This window comes from Myxocyprinus asiaticus, chromosome 33 (assembly GCF_019703515.2).
Source record: "Myxocyprinus asiaticus isolate MX2 ecotype Aquarium Trade chromosome 33, UBuf_Myxa_2, whole genome shotgun sequence".
Taxonomy (NCBI): domain Eukaryota; kingdom Metazoa; phylum Chordata; class Actinopteri; order Cypriniformes; family Catostomidae; genus Myxocyprinus; species Myxocyprinus asiaticus.
The window spans coordinates 35,489,293-35,516,872 of NC_059376.1; the positions used below are offsets into that span (position 1 = coordinate 35,489,293).

The 27,580-nt window shown below is 37.8% G+C and overlaps 1 protein-coding gene across 1 annotated transcript in view; it reads left to right on the plus strand.

Annotated features, from left to right (window-relative positions):
• Nucleotides 1–9,526: 9,526 nt before the first annotated feature.
• The window catches only part of LOC127424629 (small conductance calcium-activated potassium channel protein 2-like), a 55,530-nt gene continuing 37,476 nt past the window's right edge, over nucleotides 9,527–27,580 (plus strand). Inside the window, exons 1-2 of the mRNA XM_051669982.1 lie at nucleotides 9,527–10,390; nucleotides 20,121–20,573. Coding sequence (XP_051525942.1) covers nucleotides 9,527–10,390; nucleotides 20,121–20,573 — 1,317 coding nt within the window. The remainder of the gene's footprint in view (nucleotides 10,391–20,120; nucleotides 20,574–27,580) is intronic.

Below are 27,580 nucleotides of genomic sequence, written 5' to 3' on the forward strand. Positions count from 1 at the left end.
CAAATTGACTCTACATCAATTTAAAGAGACAGTTCACCTTTAAATGAAAAGTCTGTTATCATTTACTCACCCTCATGTTGTTTCAAACCCATATTACTTTATTTCTTCCATGGAACATTTTGAAGAACTTGACACTGCTTTAATCTATTCAGTGAAAGTAAATGGCAACTGAGGCTGTCAGTCCCTTAAAGGAATAGTTCACCCAAAAATGAAAATTCTCTCATCATTTACTCCCCATCATTCAATCCCAGATGTGTTTGACTTTTTTTTTTTCAGCTGAACACAAAGATTTTTTAGAATATCTTAGCTCTGTTGGGCCTCACAATGCAACAGAATGGTTACAAAAATTTTAAAGATACAAAAGCACATAAAGGCAGAATAAAAGTAATACATCCGACTCCAATGGTTAAATCCATATTTTCAGAAGCGACATTTTAAGTGTGGGTGAGAATCAATATTTAAGTAATTTGTTACTATTAATCTTCACTTTCACTTTTACATTAATCTTCATTTGTTTTTGGTGATTTGCATTCTTTATGCATATCGTCACCTACTGGGTAGGGAGGAGAATTTAAAGTAAAAAAGGACTTAAAGGAATGTTCCAGGTTCAGTAGGCTACAAGTTATGCATTTAGGCGCAAAAAATTATACGCTCGCTTGAGGTGGATACATTTTTTATTCGATAAGACGAAATGATGGAAACACATTTACCGAATAAACTCCTGTTGAATTTGTTAGGAATAAAAAATGCGCATCAAAAAGTTTGTGACTGAATAACTCGTTCATTACTGGACTAACCGGTGGGCCAATCATTGCATCTGAAATGTTGCTCCGGTCATCCTGAAATAACGGTGTCTAGAAAATCCAAAGCCTACAAAGAGTTTGCAGAGCAAATAAGTTGAAAACAAACTTGAACGGTACGGAAAAGAAGGTTCACTGAAACTTTTGAAAAATATCTTATAGATTCGCATGGTATAGTCATAAGGATGGATGAAAACACATATACAGCGCTCCCAGAAGTGTGTGTCGCTCCCAAACATGAGACAAAGTTCTTTAGAGTGTTTTGTCTGTGTGCTCTAAACTGCCCGTATTTTATTAATAAAACACTCACAGTGGCTACAATTTCTCCGGAAGTGACGATTTCATCCTTTTGAACACCCTTGGAAGGAAACATAGCTAGTAAAGTACTTACAACGAAAGTGAAAGGGGCCAATTTTTTTACATTAATATACTCACTGTTTCAAAAGTATAGCCACAAGACATAAAGGATATGAGTGTAAACATGATCTTAGTGTGATAAAATCACTTACAAACCTTTGCTGTGTAACTTTGTTACCATGATGATGTAATGTCCACAAACCCTAACCTAAAACGATTATAAAATTCCCATTTAAACAACTTTACAGCTCAAATAATACACAGTTTTTAACAGAAGAATTAATGCAAGTGCTTTTATAAAAATATAAGCTTCACATTTCTGTGGTTAAAACTTGGCCACATTCACTTTCATTGTATGTGTCTCGCTGTAACCTCGATTTTTGCTTCTTTTTTTAAAGAAAAGGAGGAATGAGTCTAAATAATTTTTTGTGGTAATCAATATTATTCTTGTTCAGGGATTTTTGTATGTTCCTTGTGTGTTTCTGTATTTTCATCTGGTTTTCTGCCTCCCTGCCTGTTGTGACCAGAGCTACTTTACATTTTTTTCTTTACCCTGATTTAATTAATTTGCCCTCTGATTGGAATTTCACTATAACTTAAGTTCTGTTATTCCTGCTCTACCCATGCATGGCTGGGCAGCGAGAGCCCAGAAAAGAACCATACAATGAAATGATTACTTCAAATGTCAGTCAAATTTATACACTTGATGCAAGTGGTACTGACTGAAACAACCATCGATTAAAACCATTGGATCCCTTGAAATCACCAACGTCACTCAAAGCCAATTAATTAGCAACAACTTATTCAGTTATTTACTGAAATAAAATGAAAAACACTGCAAATTGATGTGATAGTGGAGATCTCTCTTGCCATCAACGATTAGACTTTATAATGCCATCTCTCCTTTTAAAACTCTATTACAGGAAGCAGATACACTACTGACAGAAATGTATAGAATTGTTTCTAAAATAATTACTGTACTTATATCATTGAACTTACTGTAATAATCTCATCTGTAGTGAGTCCGACTATCCTCTAGGAAGTTATTACAGTCTTCACAATGTGAAAATAACATTTTGGTGAATTTCAGTGTGTGGAGTTTTCAGACGGTCCCTAACACGCAGTGCGCGAATATCAAACTTCAAACCAAATTTACCCCGCTAAACAAGATTACGGCTTGTTTTTTACCAAGCAAAGTTTCAGCACTTGATAAACGGTAAGACAGTGCTTTTTCACTTTTGCTTCGGTGTGCATATTTACATACAAATTTAGACACGTTCAATGCCATTTGATATGAAGCATTTAAAAACCAAAGCATCATGAATAAGCTATTTAACCACAGCAGTGTAACTTCACGCACATGACAATACTTACGTTCGCTGCCTCACAGAAATGTGAACCTGCATACCGATGAACCGTTCGTGAAACCTCGCCTTCTTATCCTTAAAAAAAAATCTGGCCTACAGTGAGGCAGTTACAATGGAAATGAATGGGGCCAAAACATAAACATTAAAATACTCACCGTTTCAAAAGTATAGTAACGAGACGTTAAAATATGCCTGTTAACATTATTTTAGTGTGATAAAATTGCTTACCTTTTCTGTGTATAATCCAACTTTATAGCTTTGTTGCCATGACGATGTAACCATGTAATCCTTATTATTTAGTAGTCTGCCCAAAAAAGGATGATTTAAACTTTACAGCTCAAAAAAGTTTTTTGTTTTCAAAGTTTTAACAGAATAATTAATGTAAGTGCTTTTATAAAATGATAAGCTTCTAATTTCTGCCTTTAAACCATTTAAAAATTGGCCCCATTCACTTCCATTGAAAGTGTATCACTGTAACCTCAATTTTAGATTTTTGTATTTTTTGTAGTAATCAGCATTATGCCACAAATACTGCTGATTGAGCTTAACTTGTATTGAACCCGGAATATAACTTTAATATCAGAAACTGTAAACTGCGATTTTTCTATTTTTCTGAAACTGCCCGACGATAGCAAATTGCAATCTGCTGACATTAATGCTTTTAGACATATTAAATGCAAATGAAATTGCATTAACACAAACTGCTCCAGTGCATCTACAACTATCTGTACATTATGTGCTGCCCCAAGATGCTAATCTGAAAGAAAGTTTTTTTCTCAGGACTGCATAATATATATATACACTATATTGCCAAAAGTATTCGCTCATCTGCCTTTAGACGCATATGAACTTAAGTGACATCCCATTCTTAATCCATAGGGTTTAATATGACGTCGGCCCACCCTTTGCAGCTATAACAGCTTCAACTCTTCTGGGAAGGCTTTCCACAAGGTTTAGGAGTGTGTTTATGGGAATTTTTGACCATTCTTCCAGAAGCGCATTTGTGAGGTCAGACACTGATGTTGGACGAGAAGGCCTGGCTCGCAGTCTTCGCTCTAATTCATCCCAAAGGTGCTCTATCGGGTTGAGGTCAGGACTCTGTGCAGGCCAGTCAAGTTCTTCCACGCCAAACTCGCTCATCCATGTCTTTATGGACCTTGCTTTGTGCACTGGTGCGCAGTCATGTTGGAACAGGAAGGGACCATCCCCAAACTGTTCCCACAAAGTTGGGAGCATGGAATTGTCCAAAATCTCTTGGTATGCTGAAGCATTCAGAGTTCCTTTCACTGGAACTAAGGGGCCAAGCCCAGCTCCTGAAAAACAACCCCACACCATAATCCCCCCTCCACCAAACTTCACAGTTGGCACAATGCAGTCAGACAAATACCGTTCTCCTGGCAACCGCCAAACCCAGACTCGTCCATCAGATTGCCAGATGGAGAAGCGTGATTTGTCACTCCAGAGAACGCGTCTCCACTGCTCTAGAGTCCAGTGGCGGCGTGCTTTACACCACTGCATCCGACGCTTTGCATTGTACTTGGTGATGTATGGCTTGGATGCAGCTGCTCGGCCATGGAAACCCATTCCATGAAGCTCTCTACGCACTGTTCTTGAGCTAATCTGAAGGCCACATGAACTTTGGAGGTCTGTAGCGATTGACTCTGCAGAAAGTTGGCGACCTCTGCGCACTATGCGCCTCAGCATCCGCTGACCACACTCTGTCATTTTACGTGGCCTACCACTTCGTGGCTGAGTTGCTGTCATTCCCAATCGCTTCCACCTTGTTATAATACCACTGACAGTTGACTGTGGAATATTTAGTAGTGAGGAAATTTCACGACTGGACTTGTTGCACAGGTGGCATCCTATCACAGTACCACGCTGGAATTCACTGAGCTCCTGAGAGCGGCCCATTCTTTCACAAATGTTTGTAGAAGCAGTCTGCATGCTTAGGTGCTTCATTTTATACACCTGTGGCCATGGAAGTGATTGGAACACCTGAATTCAATTATTTGGATGGGTGAGCGAATACTTTTGGCAATTTAGTGTGTGTATATATATATATATATATATATATATATATATATATATATATATATATAAAACTAAGATCGGCAGTAAGGTCATTTAAGTGAAATCTTGATTTAGCATGTGTATAACTTCCCAGTAGCTGTGTGTGAGAGGTTCATATGCAGGTTAATGAAGAGGTGGAATGGCAGTAAGGTGATATACACCAGTCAGCCGCAACATTAAAACCATCTGCCTAATATTGTGTAGGTCCCCTTCGTGCCGCCAAAACAGCGCCAACCCGCATCTCAGAATAGCATTCTGACAGTGTTGGGCAAGCTACTCAAAAAATTTAGCAAGCTAAGCTACAAATTACTCAACAGAAAAGTTAGTTAAGCTAAGCTAAAAGCTGCACTTCAGAGAAAGTAGCAAGTTACACTACAAGCTACATGCACAAAAGTAGCTTGCTACATTTAAGCTACTTCATATATATTTTTTCAACCACAGATGCACGGAGCATACCATCATAGACAAAGCACCTAAAAGACGTATTCACATGACTTTTATTAAAGCCTTGGTACAGTATATTAAAGTTTAGTGCAATACAGTATACAGGCATACAGTATGGTGCAATACTAAGTATTGTTATGATTGATGATTGTTGGTGCCAGATGGGCTGGTTTGAGTATTTCTGTAACTGCTGATCTCCTGGGATTTTCACACACAACAGTCTCTAGAATTTACTCACAATGGTGCCAAAAACAAAAAACATCCAGTGAGCGGCAGTTCTGCGGATGGAAACGCCTTGTTCATGAGAGAGGTCAACAGAGAATGGCCAGGCTGGTTTGAACAGACAAAGTCTACGGTAACTCAGATAACCACTCTGTACAATTGTGGTGAGAAGAATAGCATCTAAGAAGTGTCTCATATCTTCTGTGGGCATTGTGTGATTTAGATCAAAATTGAGCTGTATGTTATTGGTAATGGGGGCTGATCAGATGGATGCGGCCATTGTGGTTCACGGTCATAGTGCCACCACTTGGCAGCAGGAAGTGTGGCATTTACAACATGCTTTGAAATAGTCCTCTTACATTTACCCAAATCGCTTCAAAGTTGTTTAGAATAATGTCAAGATAAAGCTGATGTAAAATTGTGAAGGGTTACTTGATATCTTAAATCGTGTTTTCATGGCAACACACTAAATGTTATTATTCTTTTCTTTGTATATTCATGTGTTTTTGAGGCACTTGTCTTGCTTTCCTCAACAAAATGCATATATCCATCATGCATTGTTTTCCAAAAGCCACCGGGTGGAAATGGACCCATGGCGCTTGGGCCTGTCATCACTGCTTGCAGCTATTTTTATTTACGTTTTGTTAAAAATTACGATAAGTGATAAAAAATTAAATAAATATAAATTTTATGGTAAAAATAGATTTTATATATATATATATATATATATATATATATATATATATATATATATATAATTTTTTTACATTTTTTTTTATTAATTAATTTATTATCATTGGATATGAGTAGTGGTAGAATATATTTGTTTGTTTTTTATTGGTCAATATATCTAGGGTTCCCACGGTCGTGGAAAACCTGGAAATATCAGAGATTTGGAAAAGGTATGGAAATTTCCATAGAGAATATAAATTTTTCCAGTTTTCCACTGCATAAATTATCTACATTTAGCTGTTGTGTAGAGTAAAACTTGAGTGCACATGGTAGTGATTTGTGATTTGTGATTGAATAATAAAATAGGTTAAAATAGTTCACAAATAGCTCTGAATCAAAATTATTTATATATATATATATATATATATATATATATATATATATATATATATATTAGTTGTGCTCAAAAGTTTGCATACCCTGGCAGAAATTGTGAAATTTTGGCATTGATTTTGAAAATATGACTGATCATGCAAAAAAACTTTTTAGGATAGCCTTTTATTTAAGGATAGTGATCATATGAAGCCATTTATTATCACATAGTTGTTTGGCTCCTTTTTAAATCATAATGATAACAGAAATCACCCAAATGGCCCTGATCAAAAGTTTACATACCATTGAATGTTTGGCCTTGTTACAGACACACAAGGTGACACACACAGGTTTAAATGGCAATTAAAGCTTAATTTCCCACACCTGTGGCTTTTTAAATTGCAATTGGTGTCTGTGTATAAATAGTCAATTAGTTTGTTAGCTCTCACGTGGATGCACTGAGCAGGCTAGATACTGAGCCATGGGGAGCAGAAAAGAACTTTCAAAAGACCTGCGTAACAAGGTAATGGAACTTTATAAAGATGGAAAAGGATATAAAAAGATATCCAAAGCCTTGAAAATGCCAGTCAGTACTGTTCAATCACTTATTAAAAAGTGGAAAATTCAGCCAAGGTCAGGTAGAACAAGAAAGATTTCAGCCACAACTGCCAGAAGAATTTTTCAGGATACAAAGAAAAACCCACAGGTAACCACAGGAGAAATACAGGCTGCTCTGGATAAAGACGGTGTGGTTGTTTCAAGGAGCACAATACGATGACACTTGAACAAAAATTAGCTGCATGGTCGAGTTGCCAGAAAGAAGCCTTTACTGCGCCAATGCCACAAAAAAGCCAAGTTACAATATGCCCGACAACACCTTGACACGCCTCACAGCTTCTGGCACACTGTAATTTGGAGTGACGGGACCAAAATTGAGCTTTATGGTCACAACCATAAGCACTATGTTTGGAGAGGGGTCAACAAGGCCCATAGTGAAAAGAATACCATCCCCACTGTGAAGCATGTTGGTGGCTCACTGATGTTTTGGGGGTGTGTGAGCTCTAAAGGCACGGGGAATCTTGTGAAAATTGATGGCAAGATGAATGCAGCATGTTATCAGAAAATACTGGCATACAATTTGCATTCTTCTGCACGAAAGCTGTGCATGGGACGCTCTTGGACTTTCCAGCACGACAATGACCCTAAGCACAAGGCCAAGTTGACCCTCCAGTGGTTACAGCAGAAAAAGGTGAAGGTTCTGGAGTGGCCATCACAGTCTCCTGACCTTAAAATCATCGAGCCACTCTGGGGAGATCTCAAACGTGTGGTTCATGCAAGACGACCAAAAACTTTGCATGACCTGGAGGCATTTTGCCAAGACGAATGGGCAGCTATACCACCTGCAAGAATTTGGGGCCTCATAGACAACTATTACAAAAGACTGCACGCTGTCATTGATGCTGAAGGGGGCAATACACAGTATTAAGAACTAAGGGTATGCAGACTTTTGAACGGGTCATTTCATTTTTTTCTTTGTTGCCATGTTTTTTTTTATGATTGTGCCATTCTGTTATAACCTACAGTTGAATATGAATCCCATAAGAAATAAAAGAAATGTGTTTTGCCTGCTCACTCATGTTTTCTTTAAAAATGGTACATATATTACCAATTCTCCAAGGGTATGCAAACTTTTGAGCACAATTGTGTGTGTAAAATTAAAATTATATATATATATATATATATATATATATATATATATATATATATATATACATTGCAATCACGAATGACTGGAAAGGTCATGAAAAATGTATAGAATTTCATTAGTCAAAAAGAATTGGAAGCATGTACCTATAAGCCATAAAATAAATTAATCAAGAACAATGCACAGTAACAATTACCACCATTTTCAATCTAAAAATTTCAGCCTGTAAAACTACAAAATAACTGTCTATCTAACAGAAATACAAATTGGACACAAAAAAAAAATAAATACTGTAAGACTTTTTTTATCTGGATTAGTTGTGGGGAGATAGATTTAAATATTGTTATACATACACATACATACATCTCTGAACGTGGTGGGAAAGGGGAATTGAATAATTCACATGGTTGTAAGCAACATTGCTCTAAAAAGCAAGCAAATGATACTTCATTCTGCTCTGGAGCCCATACAGCTCTCCAGTACTAATTACTTAATGAAAAAGATCAAATTACTGGCTTCCTTCATCTGTGCCCCAGATCCACGCTGAAGCCCAACTCCAAACCATGTGCTTTGGCATCTCCCTCACTGACATCAGAACTCAGTCCTGTGAAAACCTACACTACTATCCTGAAATCTAAACAAATTTCCATGAGTTTCATGGCTTTTGCAGTTCAATGATAACTGAGGTGCATGTGCTGATAGAATAATTAAAACAGAATACAAGCATACCTTATTGTTTGCATACACGGTGCCATAGCTGCAGGGTTTTCATGGAAATTAATACACCTTCCTTTTCTGATTTTTTTGCAGGCTTCTTGGAGATTTGGGACTGCTTGGCCAACAAACTGATTCAACATCACACTTTAGGATAATACATGTGATCAACTCGTTGTAACAAAGTCATTGAACAAGTTCACTGTAAACATTCTTGACTACTTTTATTGAAATGGCCAAGCGTTAGATGCCTTTTTTGCAAACACCTCTAATATAAAGCAACTTACAGAACACTAATTGCGAGAATAAATCCCAATAACCAACCTGAACTAAAAGGCATTGCTCATGGGTACAATGATGCTAGCTCAGGACTGGAGTTTCAGTGTTTCTCCGGTTCCTAAATCATCTCTGCACTCTTAAAAAATAAATGTTTCAAAAAGGGGTTTTCACAGCAATGCCATAGAAGAACCATTTTGATTCCCCGAAGAACCTTTCATCGAAAGGCTCTTAAAATAACCATTTTTAAAACAATAGCCTAAAGAACCTTTTTTCCACCACAATGGGAAGGTTCCATGGATGTTAAAGGTTCATCGTGGGATCATGCTGATAAAGAACCTATTTTGGGGGGTATTGAACTGACCAGATTCTAAACCACAAAGCCATCTCCAAAGACAGTAAATAAGATGGACTTTGTAGGTGTAACACATAACATTCTTTTTTGGCCTGTATCTTAGTGTGCTCATTCATATAAACACTTTGTCACATGAGGGCGGCGCTCCCTGTAACTCCACAGTGACGTGATGAGGCTGGTCCTGGTCAAACCTACCAATGAAACGGGCCTTCTTGACTCCACCGGGGCTGCACGCAGCGAAAGGGTGCCGGAGCATTGCAACGCAAAGCGGCACTCGCAATCCGCCGCAGGTGAGGGGGGTATGCAGCATCGGTACTCTGGAGCTGTCCACCAGCACCACCACCACCTCGCGGAGCACAGGGGCGTCCAGAGCACCGCTGCCCCTAGACAAACCACCCCGGTGTGCAGTCTGTCTGAGCCAAAAGAGAGCCAACAGAAGCTGCCCAGCCCATTTGGTTCAGCAGCACCAGTGCTAAGCCAAGGGAGCAACCCAAGTCTGCCAGACTGTTCCAAACACTCCCTAAATCGGCAGCAGAGCATTCAAGGAGCTGCCACGCAAGCGGAGAGGTTGGACCCCCAGTGCAAGCAGTGTCGCTTGTCAGAGTCGGGGAATCCATGCGCCTGGAGTGCGTCGCAATCGGGTCAGCATCATTGCCAAGCAGATCCTTTCGCGTGCAGCTGCGGATTGCACGAGCAACAGCATCAAACACAGCGTCACAAGCCGAACCATTCGAAACCGCTCGTTTTGTGCAATCCGACAGACGTGCAGCCGCAGCTACAGGTCCAGCAGCAGCGGTTGCTGAGGAGCAGCCTGCCCAACTGCTGCGTGCGGGGATCCGTGGAGCTGAGAAGACAGCAGCCCTCTCTGCTGCAGCACTTCCACTCGCGACAGTGCCATCACGCCCGTGCATGCACGCCTGATAGATGCCAGAGAGCCAGGAGCTCCGTTTCACCGCGGAGTAAAAGCAGTCCGCTCTCCTCCGACAGTCGGCTGTGGCTCGAGGAGAATAAACACAGACACGAAGGGCAGAAGGTAACACTGCACATGCCAGTCGCACTCAGACTGCTGTTTAGACATGCAATATGCGCCGTTTATACATGAACTCAGTGAAGTTGATGCTTAACAGGTGGCCAATTTTATCAATGCACTTTGTTGCGCAGGCTTCAGCTTGATAGAAGGCGCGTGCAGCAGTACTGTGAGATCATGCTTGCCATTTTTGACATAATTGCGCCAAGATAGATGCACAGGGAAATGTAATTGTTTGTAATTGAAGCATTTCATAGGACATTGGTATTGGTGTTAACCTCGAAAACATTTAAAGAACAGTCGGGGAGTGCCTGCAACAGGCTGATTCTCATGATGGCGTTTAAAGAGATGTATAGCCTAATAATCACTGTGAAGCTCAGTTGCATTCATTCATCTATCTCATTAATCTGTCTTTTATTAATATTTAGTCTAGTCTTAGTCTTTATCTATCTATCTATCTATCTATCTATCTATCTATCTGTATTCATGTCAAAAATATTATTTATCATCACTGAATCAACCTAAATACATTACACTAACAAAACCAATTTTAAGGGTTAGAAATAGCTCCTTAAAAGAATATTCCGGGTTAAATACAAGTTAAGCTCAATTGACAGCATTTGTGGCATAATATTTATTACCCAAAAAATTTATTTAGACTTAAAAAAAAACAAACAACAGCAACAATCTGGGTTACAGTGAGGCACTTACAATGGAAGTGAATGGGGCCAATCCATAAACACTGAAATAATAATTGTTTCAAAAGCATAACCACGAGACGTAAACAATATGCTTGTTGACATGATTTTAGTGGGATAAAATCCTACCAAAATTACTAACCTTTTCTGTGTAACCTTATATTGAATGGAATTTTGTTGCCATGACGACGTAACAGCGCAAACTCTAAAACAGCTGTTAAATTGACGATTTAAATATATATATATATATATATATATATATATATATATATATATATATATTTTTTTTTTTTTTTTTTTTTTTTTTTTTTTTTACAGTTTTAACAGAAGAATGAATTTAAGTGCTTTTATAAAATTATAAGCTTCACATTTCTGCTTTTAAACAAAAATTGGCCCCAGTTCACTTCCATTGTAAATGCCTCACCGTAACCTCGATTTATGTCGAAAATGAGTCAAATTTTTTTTTTTTTTTTGTGGTGATCAACATTTTGCCACAAATGCTGTCGATTGAGCTTAACTTGTATTGAACCCGGAATATTCCTTTAAGGTAACAATTGCAGGTTGCCCCTTTTATCCATCCATCCATCCATGATCCATGGCAGAGTGTCTTCTGAAAATAAATACCTTGCAAAGACCAGAGGCAGAAAAGCAAGACAGAAAGGCAAATTAGTGTCATTCATTCCTTCTGAGAGAACCGACCCTTTTTCTGGCTTGCTGTTCCATTTTCTGCCTGTGTAAGTCAAGGGAAAACCCCCTTGAGTGGCACTTACATGCATTTCAGGCCTGTATAATTCATGAAGGGTTAGACATCACTGCCAGAGCAGAGAGACACTAGTATCAGATTAGTTCACAATGCAAAGCAGATGGAGGTTAAACCACCACCGATCTCTTCTCATTTAATTTCCCATAAGTCTTTCCCCCGTTGTTCTTCTGAGTCTTCCTTTCTCTGCTTGACTGTTACTATGTTTGACTGTATTGTTCCTGCACTAGAAAAAGTGATCGTTTAACCTGTGGCACTTGCTTAATTTTCAATTTGATTAATAGTTTAATGCATTGGTTTCAACATAAACCAAAAATGGGTCGCAAGTCTGTTAGGGTCATGGACAACAGGGACAAAAACAATGCTAAATGCAATTAATGCAATGCAATAAATAAAATGCAAGTAACCATATAATCGTGCATAGGTAGGATAACAAAATAAATTACCTTGTCGACTTTAAAAAGGAAGAGAAAATGCATCATATATCTTTTGTTTTTTTATGTCAAAGGCCAAGCATCCAATCAAGCTCTATTGCTATTTTGGCAGAAACTGATGTTGTGTTGTAATATGTCTAATACTACGAATATTAAAACAATATTTGGCTCAGTGTTTGTTTCATGTGTTAGGCTTGTAAATCACTTCTGCTTTTGTAGATGCATTTCTTGAATTATTATGCATTACTTTGCATTATTACACATTATTTGAAGTTACTTTTGTACAATAAAATAATTTGGTACTGTGATGCAATAGGTTGTAATGTGATGTCCAATGTAAAATCTGGGTCCTGAAACAAAACCAGTTGAAAACCACTAAGTTGAATGCAGGGTTCAGAATCAGCTTATCGGTGATCGGTATGAAGTAAATAACCGTGGGAGCTGGGAAACACATTTAGCTGTTTGTACAAATTACTCTTTTAGGAATACCATGCACAATTATGCTGAATTCTCACCACAGGGGGTGTAATTATGTAAATATTTACACAGAGTTTATAGTCAGATTTCTTGATTGTGCTTCAGAGGAAGTGGAGGCACTGATGTGCCATGGATATGAGGGAATGACTGCTCAATCTGAAAAAGCAGACAGAGGGGAGAGTGTCCGTGTGTTGGTGCTCTGCAGCTGGTGTTCTGCTGCTTAATCAAGGGTAATTTGTGGAAAGTTTAATTGGCTTAGCTCTTTTGTCTCTGTGTGTATTCTAATTGAAACTAGCCTAGGGCTCTCTGTGCAATACCTATGGTGTGTGTATGTGTGTACCTTTTTTCTTAAAGGTAATTCACGCAAAAATGAAAATTCTCTCATCATTTATCATTTACCCTCATGCCATCCCAGTTGTGTATGACTTTCTTTCTTCTGCAGAACATAAATTATGATTTTTAGAAGAATATTTAAGCTCTGATGACATTTTTAAAGTTTAAATTTTTGATGAAAATGCTACAAAGGTTTTTCAAAAATGTATGAAACCAGACTGAACACAAAGATTACATATTAAGAACTTGACACAAGTGTTTTAAACTAGATTTGTCCTCGGACAACCTTATTTGTCAATGACCCATAAGCATTAGGACCTACAGAGCTGAGATATTCTTTTAAAAATCTTCATTTGTGTTCTGCAGATGAAAGAAAGTCATACACATCTGGGATGACATGAGAGTGAGTAAATGATGAGAACATTTTTATTTTTGGGTGAACTCTCCCTTTAATCAGTAATATTGTCTTCTTTTCCAGTTAAAATACCTCAGCATCCTAAAACAAGATACATTTACTAAAGTAAAATGGCAAGATATTACTTATTTTCAAAAATATATCTTAAATTGAAGTTCTTTTTTCTTACCACATTGGCTAATATCTTTTCTTGTTTTAAGCATAAATATATACAAAAAAATAAAATAAAAAAAAGTTGTTAGGTTTATGCTTAAAACAAGAAAAAAAAAATACTTCAAGAGATATTCTTTCTTATTATTTTACATAGTTTTGCTTCTCAAGTAAATTTATCTTGTTTGAAGGATACTTTGATTTTTTTTTATTGGAAAAAAAGACAAAAATACTGATTTAAAAAATGGGTGACATCTTGAGGAAATAACACTTGTTTAAACACCTTTAGGTATTATTCATGCATTTTTTCCCCTCTTTTTTTGTTTAATATCTAATCATTATTTTGTTTTCTGTCTGTTTCTGAATCTAAGGCTTCTGTTTATAAATGTTCTTAATGATAATGCTGTGGTTGAGCCCCTGCAGTTAGTTGTGTGATAGGGCACTAAATTTCACCTGGGAAAAGAATGAAAATGATGCTACATGAAGTCAGTTCCTTGAGGATGTAAATACAGTCTTTTGAACCCATTATGTGTGAAACTGTTTGGAAAGTGAAACGTTAGTAAATAAACTAGACCTTTACATTTTCCTTAGAAAATGTGTGTGGTGCTTGCCTGTGCAAAACTTGTAGCCACAATGAGCACGTTTACATGCACGATTTTACAACGATTATGCTTGATGTGCCGACTATATGTAAGGTCATGTAAATGCTGTAAACGGTTTTCCTTTATTGGGGGTAAGGTCATAAATGGCATAAAAGGTAGATTCCGGGTTCAATGCAAGTTAAGCTCAATCAACAGCATTTGTAGCATAAGGTTGATTACCACAAACATTTATTTAAATGTACATACACTTCCATTGTAAATGCCTCGCTGTAACCTCAATTTTTGTTTTTTTTTAAAGAAAAGAAGGGATGAGTCGAAATAAATTTTTGTGGTAATCAACATTGTCACAAATGCTGTCGATTGAGCTTAACTTGTATTGAACCCAGAATATTTCTTTAAAAATAAATTTATCAGCACACAGATTTTAGCCCATAACTCTGATTTTATTTAGCATGTAAACACCTATAGTGATGCTGTTATTAGCTTATCCAATATGCGTACTGTACGCATGCCTCTTAATGTTTGGCGGTCAAAAGCAGTTGTTGTGAGTGGTTGCTAGGGCATTGCTAGGCTATTTCAGAGTGCCCTGAGTCAGAAGAGCCTACCCTCAAGTTTCAGTTATATTCTAAACTCTACACTGTATGCTTGTGACCCCAATTCAATGTAAATATATGGGTTTTTTTAATTAAAAATTGTAGCATATGCTGTGCGAAAACTTAAAATAACACACCTCTTCTCAATGAGCCACACAATTTGAGGCATCATTCATGTCATAAGCTTGGTTATCCATAAAACTGCAGTTTTACAGCAGTAATATAGAACTGAGAGGAAGTTTAATCAACACAGAAAGTCTAAATGGCTTGAACAAATCTGTAACACTTTACTATAATGCAATAGTTAACAAACTATCAATGAGCAATATTTTTTACAGCTGTTATAAATCTTGGTTAGCGTTAATTCTACATATACTAATTCATTTTTTACATTAAAAGTTGTATAATTAACATTAGCTAGTGCAGTATGAGCTAACTGCTAAGAACAGCAGTATTTTGATAAATTAACATTACAGGGATAGTTCACTCAATAATGAAAATTCTCTCATAATTTACTCACCCTCATGCCATCCCAGATGTGCATGACTTTCTTTCTTCTGCAGAACACAAACAGAGATTTTTAGAAGAATAACTCTGCTCTGTAGGTCCATACAATGCAAGTGAATGGTGACCAAATCTTTGAAGCTCATAAAAGCAGCATAAATGTAATCCATAAGACTCCAGTGGTTAAATCCATATCTTCAGAAGTGATGTGATAGGTGTGGGTGAGAAACAGATCAATATTTAAAGCTACACTATGTAACTTTTTTTTGTTAAAAAATAACAGAATGTTATTAATGAGAGAGTGCAACAAAAATCCATCTTCCTAACCATGTATTTACTTTACACAAATATACTTTGATAAACCTATAATAATGATATATATTTTAGAGCTGTCGGGTCAGATTTTGCGGGAAATTGCATACATAAGTCATTCGCCCATGCGTGTTGATGTCATATCCATAAACAGAGGAAATAAGTTCCGGCGACTGTAGCGCACATGTGGGAGTAGCTGAAGCTGAAAGTTTTTTGTCACAACGAATGAGAAAAATTTACCATGGATCATTCAAAATGGTAAACATCCAGGGAATCACCGGTTGTAAAAACAAAGAAACCCCGAACAGAGCAGAGTCTACAAGCAAAAAGAGAAAGCGACAGAGTCCGTAATAAAACCTGAATCAACATCGGCTTGGCTTTCCAGAGGTGGCGACAACTCCGAGATATGAAAGGATTTAAAAGCGACCCAGAGATGGCTTTTTTCTTACTCAACAGGTAAGATATTTTGTTGATATAGTTTATGTGTAGTTGTGTAATCACACACACACACACACACACACACACACACGCACGTCTGTATGTGTGTGTAGTGAAATACAGTAATTGTACTGTAATCGGTGCAGAACTTTTCACTTGCTAGCACATGTGTGTATTTTTCTTTATAACGGCAATAATTTTATAAATAAATCCTTTAGTTCTAGGCTTGCCAAGGACATGTGAGTCTTGAAATGATGTTGACCACTGGTTGGTAACAATGACAATCTATAAATTAGTTACTATCGTGGTCTGTTTGGCCAGAACATCCTGCAGTTATAAACACTTTACAACATTTGACCTTATCAGACTATCAGTCGTTATGTCTAATGTTAACGAACGTTGCCTAACTTTCTAACGTCATTTATTTCAAAACAACGTTTCCAATAAGTCAAAACAACAGCATAAGATATGGCACTTATCTGCTCAGATGACATGTTTTCAGATAGCCGTCTTTTCCTTTCTTTAGTTATTTATTTTGTCCATTCGCTCTGATAAGATGTCCTGTATTCATGTGTACACCGGTGTACACCGGTTCGAGGCGAACCTCATTCATCCGTGCAGAGGAGCAGAGCTGAACCACAACCAAAACAATGTTCTTCTGTAAAACACATGCAGTTTTGTTTTTTAACCGCTAGAGGGCCACAAGTTACATAGTGTAGCTTTAAGTCCTTTTTTAGTATAAAATTTTGGTCACCATTAACTTTTGAATGGTGACCAGTGGTGCATTGTATGGACCTATAGAGCTGAGATATTCTTTTAAAAATCTTCATTTGTGTTCTGCAGAAGAAAGAAAGTCAAACACATCTGGGATGGCATGAGGGTGAGTAAATGATGTGAACGTATTAATTTTTTGGTGAACTATGCCTTTAAATAGGATTAATAAATGCTTTGCAAAATAAATAAATAAATACATTATTTTTCATTATGAGTTCATGATACCTAATGCATTAAATAATGTTAATGAATAGAACTTTATTACAATGTGTTACCAAATATATTTTTTCTTCTTTTGTCTTCTGTATCATACAGGCTCTGAGGTGAGAATTTTTGCAACATGAGGGGAGATGTCTATGTGTAAAGATCACATTTCGATTGTGGAGAGCAGTTAGAAAAGAGAATCTTGAATAGCAGGATGTGTAATCAGCTCTCAGGTCTGCTGCCGACATTTCATTACAGCGAGAAACCTGGAGAACAGAGAGTCTGATGCCACATCTGATCGAGTGCAAATTCAATGTCAAAATAGATTTGCTAAATTGGATTTGTACGGACCGAATCTTGTAGAGAGGGGAATGAGAGAGCAGGGGATTGTGAAGTCTAGGGGCCCTTCAGCTTTCACACGCGCAGAAGAGAATATTGGTTAATACATAAAATTAGCTAAATGTGAAATTGTCAGGCCGTGACAATGAAAATACTATTGCAAAGTGGTGCATCCTTAGCCTGTTGCATCGAAATGGAAACACTGCAGTAAATTGAGATGAGCAGATGTTGTTTTTGTGGTTTATATTGATAATGGTGATATATGATCACTTTAGTAGTTACTGCTGTTATTGTTGTAAATTAACATTTAAAGTTTTTCCATAAATCAGCAGAAAATAAGCTGTGCATTTTATCAGACTCTTCAAGGTCATGCAAAGAATTTCTATATCTTTTCATCTTTGTTTTACAGCTGCTGTGTTGTAACTTATGTTAGAAGTTACATTGTTGTACATCTCTTTAGAAAGAAAAATCACACTTAGATCCCTTTTATTATCTCAGTTGTTTCTCCTAACCTGCAATGTGATTAAATGATGAGCACTTTTGCTTAAAGCAAAGTGTGTAACTTTTTCAATGTTCAAATACTTTCTCTTATCCCAGGAGAAGCTGTGAATAAAAACAAGAATACAAGGGCTTCTATTAAGAATCCTGCTTTATTTTAGGCTTACTAAAACATCGAAATATAAAACTGTGGTAGTATGTATTGTATTAAATGGTATATTTGAGATGTTCCTAAAAGGGTACAGTATGTACAAAACTGTACTTTTGGACAAGTTCCCACAGTCCGTTTTGTGAGAGACGAACATAAAAGTGAGAGAAATAAAAAGCTGCACAGGATATACTTTGTCTGTTGCCATGAGAGCAGAAAGCCATGTGAAAGACTCCATGAGAACAGTCTCACACCATAGGCATTGACAGCCATTGGCTTTTGCAGTCTAAAAAGCTTGTTTTTCTAGTCCTGAATGTGTTTTTTTTTTTTTTTTTTTTGGTTACCTATAAGCCTCAGTACTAGCTGCAGTGCTGTTGCTGAGCAGTGCAGTAACACGGATAAACAGAATTTTTTAACAAATTAAAACTGTTAGTTGGGCTGAGGAGGATTCAAGCAGCAGTGATTGCATACTCAAAGTGGTCTTCACTAAGGTTCAGCTTAACCATCAAAATCATGTTTATGAGAAGCGGGTTTCCAGATGGTGCAATAACTAGTTTTGGATAACTACACCTAATAAGGAGTGAAAATGTAGGGCTCAAGATTAAAGTTCATGTATGAAGTAGTTTGTGCATGTGAAATGTAAGTATAGGGATTTAATAGTTTGAGTTCACATTGAAAATCTAGTTTTCCAAATCCAATTTAAATAAGTAATATCTAGTTTAAATATGAAAATAAACACAGTTTTAGGATTTTGAAAAATGTTAAACAAAGAAATATTATGACGTGCTATGAAAAAGAAATATTTAAGTTTCTGCACTATTTAGGTCACTAAACAAATGTAAGCAAACTGACTTTGACCATGTTAAGTCTTTGTAGAAAGAGTAGTAGTACTTGCTTCTATTGAAGCACACAAGATGCTTTTTGGTGAATTCTCAGATCATGCTGGATAGCATGAATCATCAGGATTTGCACAAACTTGTGGAGTCCATGCCAGCTCAAGTGTATGCTGTTATTAAAGCAAAAGATGGACATACTAAATACCAAGGAATTAATGTTATTTTTCAACTTTTCAATGCAGTTTTTATACTGATAATATAATTTGTAATTTTAAAAAAATGAGAAAAATGCAAAATACCATTTTCACAAGTGCATTCAGATTTTGAACCCCACTGTAGTTTCCAAAGCAGCTCTCATTATTCTAATTTCCAATTCATCTGTTCTCCCTAGTCTGTTAGCTACTGTGTGCTGCCCATCAGTAAATGACGTTACAGAAGCCTCAGTAAATGAGTTGGCGGTGTATTGGCACAGCATTAGCTGCTATAGCAGACACTGAGCCTAATTGTCATTAAAATTAGAATAGTATAAATTTCAGAAGACAAATTCAATTCAGAATACAGTCAATTAAATGAGGAGAGAGAGAAAACGTTCTTTTTTGCATATCTTCATAAGCATTATTTCAAATATTGCCATACTGTATTTACTTAAGTCCACGTATCCATTTCTCACATTTAAACAACATTTTTGCGTGATCCTGTTTTTGTGTCTTAGAGCTATAGTATAACTCTTTGTTGTCATTCATGTGCAAAACAGTGATTGGTTCCTCTACTGTATTTATTTGACTCATGAGGACAGGGATTTCTATGAAACAGCTTTACAGCTGGTCCTTTTGAACTGAGAAGGAAGTTTTCAGTTCTGAATCTCTTCAATGAATCAGACTCTTTAATTTCAAACGATCAAGACCTCTATGACCCCTTCAATCTTTATCAAATAAGATAACCTGCTATAAAGATCTTAATCTTGCATCTGTGCGGGTAAATGGTGTAGATGTCACATTGCTTGACAGAGAGATTTTTCAGTAGTGACAGTAGACTAACCTTGTCACTTGCTTTGCAACCTCCAGCATGCATTATGAACCCTTTAGATGTCCGCATTTATAATGTAATCTTCTAAAAATATATCCTTTAAATCAGCATTGTTGTGAATTGGCAGTGCTCTCCCCCAGACATTACACAAATGGCAATAATATAATCTATAAAATATCTTCTTGTTTCTGGCAGGTGAATGCGGATGCCAACAGGCTGAGCCATGCTGGATCGCGGCCTTCCCTGTCCCATGGCGGCCAGCAGTATCCTCAGATAGCCATGAACAGCTGCAAGTACAATGGGGGCATAATCAGACCACTCGGCAGTCTGGGGGCATCCCGGAGGAACCTAGCAGAGCTGGACTCTGAGACCCAGCCTTTGCAGACCCTACACACTTCTGGGCTGGAGGTGTTGGTCTCCAAAGGGAACGGGGAAGACCCAAGTAAGCAGTCTACTGAGAACCTGGTGAGACGAAGACCAAGCAGTGCTCCACATAAGAAGAACAAGGACATTGGCTATAAGCTTGGGCATCGGAGGGCGCTGTTCGAGAAGCGCAAACGCCTTAGTGACTACGCCCTGATTTTTGGAATGTTTGGGATTGTTGTTATGGTGACAGAGACCGAGCTCTCCTGGGGAGTTTATACAAAGGTAAGAGTAACCACAGATTCTCTAGTTGGGGAAATATGTAACTCAAGTTCCCTATCTGTCACTCACTCGACGTTGTGTCAATGTAGTGACACTAGGGGTCACTCTTGGGCGCCCCAAACACCTCTGTTTTTTTTAAAAAAAGGCCAATGAGAATTGGCGAGTGGAATTTGCATGCCACTCCCCCGGACATACGGGTATAAAAACTGGTATGCAACCACTCATTCAGATTTTCTCTTCGGAGCCGAGCGGTTCTATTCATTGAAGCTGAATTCATCCGCGAGTTTATTCACCTCATCTGCTGGATTCTACGGTGCATTTCAGTGGCTTCTCCCCCTTTGCATCCGTGGAGTGCAGAGAACGCCCCTGGGCGCTTCGGCAGAACAACAAAAGAGTATATTCTAAAAGAGTATATTTTCTTTCTAAAAGAGCGGCACACACGGAACGTCTTTTTAAAGATACCTTTCCGTTTGTGTGTTATTCCTGGTTGCGGTCGTTATCTCTCCGCTTCTGATGGCCACGATCGCTGTCTTATGTGTCTGGGTGCTGCCCACACGGAGACTTCGTTCGTGGATGGGTCTTGTCCTCATTGCGAGAACATGACCATGGCAATGTTGCGGTCGTGGCTTGCATTCGTAAGAAAGCAAGCCACCCCAGCGGCTCCCCGCCTCGGTCCTTCTACCTACGGATATGAGGCCATGCCGGTTAGCACTGGGGGCGATTTGGGGACATCAATGGGACCACCTCCACTGGGTATCCCCCAACGAACCTCCCATTCCCCAGCACGCTCGCTTGCCCCAGTTGGGCACACGGACGAGATCGCCGGGTCGTCTCAGGGCGAGTTTGACCTCTTGTTCGGAGCCCGGGAAGAAGACTAGTTATCGAGCGCAGCATCGGAGAGCGGGCTCGTCCAGTCGGACGCAGAGGCTTCGACTGGGCTTCCTCCTTCGGGAATAGTCGCCCAGTCCCAGGCCGACGCGGAAATGATGGATATGCTTTCGCGGGTGGTTGCGAGGGTCCAGCTAGAGTGGAACCATCCACTCTCCCCTGAACCCTCGCGGCTCGACGATTGGTTCCTCGGCTCGGGGCGCCACCCACGGCCACGCCCCGCCCCCGTTCCCTGTTGGTAAACTGCGTCTTCCTTGGGCAGAGGCCCCTCTGCCCCCGGTCGCCATGCTTTGTAGAAACTCCTCCCTCTTCGGTTAGGACCTACCATGGGACCTCTCCACATGACATACTTCCGACAAGACTCGGTAAGACCATGTGACTTATTCCACTCAAAATACCCCCTCTTTTTGGGCAGGGTGTGGTCTCCGCCTTCCCCTTGGGAGGGAACCCCCCAACGCAGACACTTATGGCTCCCAGTCGGTTAACAAATTCCACTCTTTTTGGGGAGAAAAGAGAGGGAAAGAGGCCTCAGCTGGGCTAGCCTGTCCCTATCATTGGGCAGTCGACTTGTTCCTGAAGGACCATTCGACGCTCATAAGAGCGTTGGGGGAGGTTATGTGACGGCCTGGTGTTCTGGCTACGAGGCACACAGCGGTCTGCCCACACCACCAATTCAACTGTAACACAGTTCAGATAGTTGTGGTGTTTTGTATAGGGACCCCTAGTGTCACTACATCAACACAACATCGAGTGAGTGACAGATAGGGAACGTCATGGTTACTTTCGTAACCTCCGTGCCCTGATGGAGGGAATGAGACGTTGTGTCCCTCTTGCCACAATGCTGAACTACCCACTGAAATGGCCGGGACCTGGTCTCAGCTCCTCAGCACAAAACCTGAATGAGTGTTTGCATACCAGCTCCTTTTATACCTGTATGTTCGGGGGAATGGCATGCAAATTTCACTCGCCAATTCTCATTGGCCTTTTTTCAAAAAAGCAGAGGTGTTTGGGGCTCCCAAGAGTGACCCCTAGTGTCACTACATTGACACAACGTTGAGTGAGTGACAGATAGGGACCCCTAGTGTCACTACATCAACACAACGTCTCGTTCCCTCCATCAGGGAACGGATGTTACGAAAGTAACCATGATGTTTTTCTTGTTGTGCTGTGTTCTGAATGCTGGTGTGCTGGTTGAAGCAATGTTCAGGTTTCATACAAGTTAAGCTCAATCGTCAGCATTTGTGGCATAATGTTGATTACCACAAAAAATTATTTTGACTCATCCCTCATTTATATATATATATATATATATATATATATATATATATATATATATATATATATATATATATAAAAAGCAAAAATCGTGGTTATAGTAAGGCAGTTACAATGGAAGTGAATGGGGCCAGTCTATAAACATAAAAAGTATACATTGTTTCAAAGGTATAGCAACAAGACATAAACATTATACATGTTGTGTATAATGAGTTTAGTGTGATAAAATAAGGGACTCACCAGCTTTATAAAGTTTATCACATTACAGGGATTACAGCTGTTAAAGGTGCACTCAGTAACTTTTTGTTCGTGTCATCTTGGACTTACAGAGACACCTAGTGGTGTGGATGCAGCATCATTCAAAATCAATAGTTTTCAGTTACAGATGAAATTTCTTTTTTGTAGAAATTCACTATTCACAATCAGCAATTATTAAGAGTGAAAGTGTCCAATACCAAGATGGTTACTGAGAATAAGCAAGTAGTATTCAGCTGGTCATGTGATTCTAAAATGGCAGCCACCCATGGAGGTGCCCTGCCCCATGTAGAATAAAACAGTTTTATAAGGTTACTGATATGACAAGAGTCCTCATCTCACGTGAGTGGTCATGATTTTATTCATATGTTTCAAAATTACAATTAATTTCTTTAGTAGTAAATCTTTAATACTGAATATAACTTTACACAGATATGGTTAGTAGGCGATTTTATCAGACTAAAATCATGTTAACATGAATAATTTTACGTCTTGAGGCTATACTTTTGAAACAGTGTATATTTTAATGTTGATGAACTGGCCCTATTCACTTCCAATGTAAGTGACTTTCTGTAACCTCGTTTTTTCCTTTTTTTAAATAAACAAGCAAAAAGTGGAAATTGTTTTTGTGGTAAACAATGTAATGCCGCAATCAGTATTAGGTAAGAAGCACCACCATGCTAACCAGCCTGACCAGCAAGACTTCCTAAGTCAACTACTGTAGTTTCATCAGAAAGGCCATGTTGGTCAACCAGTCTCAACTAGCTAATTTTCATATGGCTATGCTAGACCAGCACCAGACCAGCACCAAACCAGAACTAATATTAATTAACCAATCTAGACCAGCATGGAAATGTGGGTAAGTTTAAGCTGGTCTTTTCAGCAGGGTTAGTTTCAAAGTATCAAAAATCCCAAAAGACCACCTTCACCAAAAAATAAATAAAACAATGTCACACACACTTCTTGCTGGTTCATCAGTTAGAGCAGCACCAAACTGGCACTAACAAGCATAAACCAGTCTGAACTGAACCTGCAAATTTATGCAATGGTCTTTTGAGTAGGGTAGCAATGTTTTAGAAGGTATTGCATGTTGACCTCTAATAGATTAGCTTGATACATCTCATTTAACCTTTAGCACATTGATTCATGTCTAGCAGTGAAATGCTTCAGCAATGAGTTCTGAGATTGATCTTTATATGAATGCTTTAAGACACTGAAGCATGAATTCATCATTGACATCTGTCTCTTTGTGCGCACTTCCTTAATGGATAGAGACATCAAAGAACATCAGTCAATGTGATCTCATGTCATTTAAATACATGTAATGTTTAATATAAGCATTTGTACTCTTTTTACCCCCAAGTATAGCTTCTACAAAAGAAACTGAATGAATGTGAATGAGCTAATAGGCCTTGCCCTTAATTATATGCTCAATCAATTATTAAAGGGAATTTTAATGAGCTCATCTATAGTAAGAGCCTGATATACTATTAGAACACCTCCACTTAGTGTAGAACTCATTGGACTCATTGAATGCTATTTCTTGTAATTTTCAAGACCTGAGTCGTCACGTTTCCAGTGAAATTTCATGATACTTGATATACATTTCCAAAAGCAGTATTCAGTAGCTACTCCTTTATTCATAAATAATTACAGTTAAGTATTAATATTAACTTGTTAAAAATGACTGTTATTTAACCTATTTCTCATTTAATTAAAGGTTGCTTTGAGACTATCTATTAAGGCTACAATTACACTGCAAGACTCAATGCACAGAACCCATATTGTAACACAAATATGATTATTTGATTGGTATCGTTAAATTGTGTTTAATATTAGTATCGACATGGTACTGAAGTACCGGTACTTTTGACATCCCTAATAGAGAATCAACTGGTTTAGCTTCAGGACCTAGAGTTTACAGTATATTGGACATCAAGTGGTGAACCAACATAGTACCAAAGTTAAACAAAAATATCAAACATTGAAATCAACAGCAAAAGATATGGAAAGTGTTTTCTCCTCCCTTGTAAAAGCTGAAAGGCTTAAAAGTAAATAGATAAGCCTATATATTTAGCAATCCTATCTATGTACGATTAAATGGTAAGTCACATTTTAGTAGTATTTAGCATTGTTTAGCACCCTATCAAAACAGACCTGCAACCCATTTTTGGGCAGCAACCTTCCAGTGTTCTAAATTAACTAATTTAAATCTCTGTTTGGTCCTGCTTATTAATGGAAGCAGCTCAAGAACTGATATTCAGATCTTAATGAGGAGTTGAGTAGTTTTAACAGTTAACACCAAAGAGTTTCAAATAGTCCCCAGTATATCCGTAAAGTGCCGCCTACAGGATGTGGTGTTTTCATATGGTACTAAATCCACTGTTTGCAGACTTTTTTGGCCTGTTCCCTAGAGAGGTTTTTTTTTGTTTGTTTGTTTGTTTAATTTCCACTAAAGCACTGTTCATTGCCTTAGCCAGCACATCATGTTCCAGTGTATCAGCAGAGTCTGACAGGTTTAATGAGCTCTGAGTGAACTGATCTTATAATGAGGAATGTCATCCAGAAAGAAAGAACAAGCTCTGAGATTGAGATACATAAAGAATGAGAGATTATTGCTGTTTAATTGACTTTTCTAGTCATGATTGCATGGGAAATGTTTATACTGAACTAGGATGCACTTTTTGCAGTATAGGTGTTGGCTACTTCTGTTGGAAACTGTATCTGAGAGAGGTGACCAAAGAAACCAAAGAAATGTTATATTGTTGTAGTATCACACTGATACAATTCACTTCTTTTGACAATTCCATATAGCTTTAATGCAAGTAATTTCATGCAGTAGGGAAAAAAAATGATGAATCCTACATTCAGACTCCTGGGAGATTCCGACTTAAGTCGTGATTACGATGTGATGTGTGTTCAAGTCAGGGGCATAGCAGTCATTTGTGAGTGGGACACAGCTGTCAGTAGGTGGCTCGCACAAACCCAACACATACAGTGCAGTATTAATATATTACACTATATATTAATATATATTTATAAGTATGATATGTGTTATATTAATATATATGTATTAGTAGCGATTAATTGTCAAACAAATAAATGTGATTATGACGATAAATTGTCTGTTTTATGGCTTTGACAATTAATTATCTCATTAGGGGCTTTTACGATTAATTGTCATATAAATTGTCATATTTTTTAAGGTTTGCTTTTTTCTGCTTGTTTGCTTTATACACCTTAAGAAGTCATTTTTACATATTTACCTTTAAATATATAAATCAAATAATGAAATAGTGATAATCTATGATTGCATTTTAAATTAAATTTCAAATAAGTGTCAAAATATTTCTAAATTAAAATTTGTCTCTCTTTTTGGTCAATTTTAAATGTACACTTTTTTTAACTCATATATTTTATAATAGAATATCTATTTTATATAATAGATTTTATATATATATATATATATATATATATATATATATATATATATATATATATATATATATATATATATAATTTTATTTATATTATATAATGCAATAGTAAAATATTTCTTTCCTAATTTCTTCACCTTCACACATTATTTTGATGCTCTGTTTAAACCCACAAGCCCTTATTTGTCATGAAGTAAAACCTTTGAGATTTCGTTTCATCATTTGATCACTCCACAGAAATAGAGTTAGCGTGTGTCTCCTCTTTGTCACTGCGTGTCATTAACACAGCGTGTATGAACCAGGAACATTTGCTAGTACACAGTCGTTTAAAGTGAAACCAGAGCACTTTGCGTTCGCTATCAAAGTTTATACTTGTTTGTTTATATTTTCGTGGGAGTTTGGCGCAAGCCTCTGCTGACACTGCATGCATCAGAGCACTTCATGCACTCTTCAGGACAGGAGCTGGTTGACCTCCGCGGTGCAGCTCAGCGATGCTCGAGTGCAGAGTTCAGCTGAATGACACACAAATGCACCGTTCATGTCATTTATACAGTATATTACCAGTAGCTTTAAATTCCCTTATTTGGGCATTAAAAAGTGATTGAAATTTGAACGCCCAATAATCACGGTGGTCTCAAATAACCACGGTTAGATCAAATAATCACGACAGGCCTACTACAGACCTACAAAGAAACTTTAGTAGAGGTTTTAACCATTATAAGAACAAAGAAAATCTATAATTTCCCTACTGTTTGTGAGCTGCTGAGCATGACTTTTATCAAAAGACAACAATAATAGTATTATAATAATTATGAGTTTCAATAATGTCCATATGTTTTAATGTATAAAAAATCTGCTTAAATTGGCAAAAAGAACCGATCAAACTATTATCTCACAAACATAATGTAAAAAGAATAACTTAATGAAGACTCATGCACCGTTATAAACTCCACTTACAATGAGTGCTTAAAAGAAGGATTGTCCTTTGTTTTGTTTTTTTCTGCAGCGCATTTCACGTAATGCTGCCAATCAAGAACGATATGCCGGGGGCCTGGGTAGCTCAGCAAGTAAAGACACTGACTACCACACCTGGAGTCGCAAGTTTGAATCCAGGGCATGCTGAGTGACTCCAGTCAGGCTTCCTAAGCAACCAAT